Here is a 4,203-nt window from a genome sequence, read left to right on the forward strand (position 1 = left end):
ACATGGCTAGTGTCGGGGCCGGGGCCCGCCGGTTTGCTCATCCGATTAGCTCGGTCTGTCTCAGATTTTTTTTCATGGCCTCTGTGGCCAGAAGGCATTCCAGGCATCCCAGATCTCCTAGCTCATAAATTTATGCTTGGCGTATGTTTTCTTCTTTTTATGGACGTTTTCTTTGTAGCGGTTGGCTGCGTGGCTCATGAATACCTCTCTCATGAGCTCCTCGCTGTAGGCCGCATGATCCCACCAGAAATTCTTCTACATAAAGTAATAATGAGGTTAAAAATCTCCTTCTGTAAGTTAGTATTTTCACAAAAATCAAAACACAAATATATTAAACTGAAAATTTAATTACCTGAAATTCTTGGAAATAGAACTCCCTCTGTTCAGGGGTTAGAAAGCGCCATTCTACTCCACTTTCAAACCAGCACTTCCTAGAAATCTCCCGGATAGCCCGAGAAACGGGCCCATAGTCCAGCAACAATTGCCTGCGAGTTTAAAAGCATAATTTTGTTTAAAAACATGAGCACAATACACGCGAATTAAAAATAATAATTTTAATCATACCTGTTAGCGTCCGGGTAAACCCTTCCCCTCCTCCTGTAAGCACAATACACGCAAATTAAAAATAACAATTTTATGGGATTGCCGTTCGTTGCAATAATAAGAGGGTTTTCTTCAATTTTGTCTTGAAAAGCTGGGATAATCCCCTCGGGCATGTCAAGTTCGTATAGCGCCTTTATCTTGAAAACTGCCCATCAATTTAATTTATCCTTTCTTTTACTCGAATATGGCAGGTACTGAACTTGGTCGACCTGTTCGGCTAAGATGAAAGGCTTATACTTATTGTACCTCTTTATGTTATTAACATCCACCATGTTGTATTTATTGTTACTAATTGTGCCAGAAATTTGCGTTGGGTCGAACCACTCACATTTAAATAAGACAGTCGTCTTCATTGGCAGTGCTGGATACTCTAATTCAATGATGTTTGTCAGGACTCCATAAAAGTCATTTTCGTTATCGACATACTGGGTTCCCTTCAGGCAGACTCCACTATTCATCGTAAGCTGTTCCTCCCCATAACCTTGAGTCTGGAATTTAAAGTCGTTTACATGGTATCCCTTAAATGTTCTGACTAATCTAACAGGTCCCTTTGCGAGACTAAGAATGAAGGGATTGGTACATACAGTTGGATCTTGCACATGTACATAGAAATTTATTAAGAATCAGAACACTTTATTGAAGGAATCGAGATATTTTGTAAAAAAACTTACATATTGTTGAAACCAGGGGGCAAAGTTACTCTCGAACTTGCCTTCAATATGCAAGTTGCTGATTTTGGGATTCCTTTGGTGCAACTCGCCTTCGAAAACACTTTTAAAAGAAGAGAACCACAATTAGAAGCTAAAATAGTTTTTATTACACTGACAGCTGTATTAACGCTTACTTTCTGTAATTTCCAATTTCTGGACAATTCAAAAGATCATATATCCGGGCAATGATTATCTCATCATCTTCAAGATATCACTTGCGGTAAGAACCCACTGGTTGCCCGTGCGGCTTGAAAATAGATAGTCTGTCGACATCGTCTTCGATTTCAATATCACACACTTTATTCCTTTGCATACGCTCATGTATCATTCGGTCACCTTCTGAAAAGTAATAAGATGCGAACTTTCCAGTTTCTTCTTGTAAGTATTCGCTACTAATACTTCCTTCCACCCTGCCTTTATTGGTGACTTTTACTTAGTTTTCTCAAATATATGTTTCCACATATTACAGTTAGTAAACACTTCATGTAATTATACTGATCAACTAGATTGAGAAACTTCAGAAATATTACCTTTCAAATGAATACATCTATTAATACTGAACCAGCCCTGCCATTATAGCTTCGTACGATAGATGTACGGGGAGATGTTCCATGGAGTCAAAAACGTTGGGCGGGAAAATACGCTCCAACTTGCACAATATCTTTGGGATGTTAAGCTCCATATAATCTAGATCTTCCTGTGTCAGCGACGTGGAAGTTAACCAACGAAAAAAGATACTCAGCTCAGTTAAAGGCTCCCACACTTCCCTTGATAAAAGCTCATGAAGAGCGATTGACAGAAGTCTTTGCATAAAAATATGGAAGTCATGACTTTTCATTCCATGCATTTTCAGATTGGTTGTATTAACACATCTGGACAAGTTGGACACGTAGCCATTCAAGTAAAGCTTTTTATGCCTCCCTAACCAAAGCATACGTCGCCTTAGGAAATCTCCCAATGGCCGGATCTTTTGCTAACTCAGGCCGATCACATATGTCATTCAACTCTTCTTGAGATTTTGCATGGTCTTTTGTTTCCCCAAGGATATTGAGCACAATATTGAAAATGTTTACGAACATATTTTTCTCAATGTGCATGATATCAAAATTATGACGAATGACATTCGTTTTCCAATACGGAAAATCCTAGAAGATGCTTTTTTTATTCAAAGATTTTTCTAATTTCACCGTATTATTATTCGCAACCCTAATTTCATAAGCTTTCATAAACCCCAAACCGTCCAACTCTGCTAACAGTTACTCTCTGGTTCTGACCCCTCCAAATCCTTTACCCTCGCATTTGCCTTTTTGGAAATCAATATCATTTCGACGGTAATGGTGACCAACATGCAAGAACTTTCTGTGGCAATCAAACCACGACTGTTTACCACTAGATGCGAGGGAGAATGCATTAGTTTTTTCCATGTAGTGTGGGCAGGCCAGCCTACCATATGTTCTTCAGCCGGACAACATAGAATAAGCGGGAAAAATTGTCCATATAAGTGCCGCTTTCATGTGGAAATTTCGCCTCTTCTAAATGTCGAATGTCTAGGCTCCAAATTCCCACAATTGGTTCAACTCAGCTATCAACGACTGTAGGAAAATATATATTTGTTGTTTTGGATTTCTGGGCCCAGGGACAAGAACTGATAAAAACATAAACTCATCATTTGTGCACATGCCTTGGGGAAGATTAAGGTGTCACAATTACTGGCCATGAGGAATATTGTTGTCCAAAGCTATACAAATGGTTGAAACCCATCAGTACATAAGTCTAATCCGATATTTCAAACTTCATTTGCAAACTCAGTATGCAACTTACTAAAACATTTCCAGGCCGGAGAGTCTGACGCGTGGCACATCTTTCTATCAACCATCTCGTGTTCTACGTGCCACGTCATATACTTGGCAGCGGCTTTAGAAGCGTACAACCTCTGCAGGATCAAAGTTATAGAAATAACAATTGATAACCTTGTACGAAACGTAACTCGTCTTTTCACAGAATTCCCTTTGGGGGAAGGTTTCCACCGTTCATAATTGCAAACTTTGCATCGCGTTAAACTCGCGTCGTCCCCCTAGTAAATCATGCAGTTATAGAAACAACAATTGATAACCTGAATCGGCAACACTAGACCTTTAACTAGCTTCTCTATTTCAGCAAAATTCTTTGGCATTTTATTTACTCTCGGAGAATCTCTTGTACAAAATCGCTTATGTTATCTACTATAAATACTGAGCCTTGACGTCGACATTTGATGTCCAATATTTTAACAGCTACGGATAGGAGAGAGTGTTTGCTATTACCGGGGCATACAGGTTCTTTGGCCACACACATTATATCATAAAATGTCCGAGCTTCATTATTCGGGGCTTCATCTGTGAACACTACTTCTAGACCAGCAGCATCGATAACCATTCTCTGAACGGAACTGAACTCGTCACCCCCCTCATGTTCATATTCAAATTCATTCTCCGGTAGCTGTGCAACGGGACGGGGATTTAAAACGGCTCCCTCCCCATGAAAAACTCAGACCTGACCACAAATCCTTTCTGCAAAATGTGTAATTTCACCGTGCCGATATCTAGATAACTCGTATTTTTGCATCCTGACCTAGGATAGGGGCATTTAATATCGGCCCCACTCATACACGTGGGATGGCTTAAAGAAAAATTCACAAACTCTTGTACGTGCTCATCAAAACCTGGGTGTAGCAACCCGCCCAAGAGACGCCTATACATCCAATAGCGGTTTGGATCCATTTCTATAGCACGGACAATTAGGAGGGGTTTTTACTTGATGATAACAAAGTCAATATAACTGACCGCTTTAAAGGTAAAGCCCTATCCCATTCACAAAACTGGCGCCCCGTAACTCGGCCACAATATATGCC

At 40.0% G+C, this 4,203-nt stretch overlaps 1 protein-coding gene across 1 annotated transcript; it reads right to left on the reverse strand.

Annotated features, from left to right (window-relative positions):
* Positions 1-755: 755 nt before the first annotated feature.
* LOC126687622 (uncharacterized) lies at positions 756-3,486 on the reverse strand. Its single transcript, XM_050382179.1, has 8 exons — positions 3,427-3,486; positions 3,173-3,246; positions 2,588-2,768; positions 2,250-2,458; positions 1,871-2,185; positions 1,546-1,723; positions 1,275-1,450; positions 756-1,161 (listed from the first exon to the last, which is right to left on the reverse strand). Exons 1-8 carry the CDS (start codon positions 3,484-3,486, stop codon positions 756-758), a joined length of 1,599 nt encoding a protein of 532 aa, XP_050238136.1.
* Positions 3,487-4,203: the final 717 nt, after the last annotated feature.

The sequence above is a fragment of the Mercurialis annua genome, linkage group LG6 (assembly GCF_937616625.2).
Source record: "Mercurialis annua linkage group LG6, ddMerAnnu1.2, whole genome shotgun sequence".
Taxonomy (NCBI): Eukaryota; Viridiplantae; Streptophyta; class Magnoliopsida; order Malpighiales; family Euphorbiaceae; genus Mercurialis; species Mercurialis annua.

What these genes read in the sequence shown, in the direction of transcription:
- LOC126687622 (XM_050382179.1), bottom strand. Translation starts at nt 3,486, where the DNA reads ATGCCAAAGAATTTTGCTGAAATAGAGAAGCTAGTTAAAGGTCTAGTG. An exon ending in AGGGTAAAGGATTTGGAGGG is followed by an intron (nt 2,459 to 2,587) that starts GTCAGAACCAGA and finishes AGCATCTTCTAG; the next exon opens with GATTTTCCGTATTGGAAAAC. An exon ending in ATAATGGCAGGGCTGGTTCA is followed by an intron (nt 1,724 to 1,870) that starts GTATTAATAGAT and finishes CAATAAAGGCAG; the next exon opens with GGTGGAAGGAAGTATTAGTA.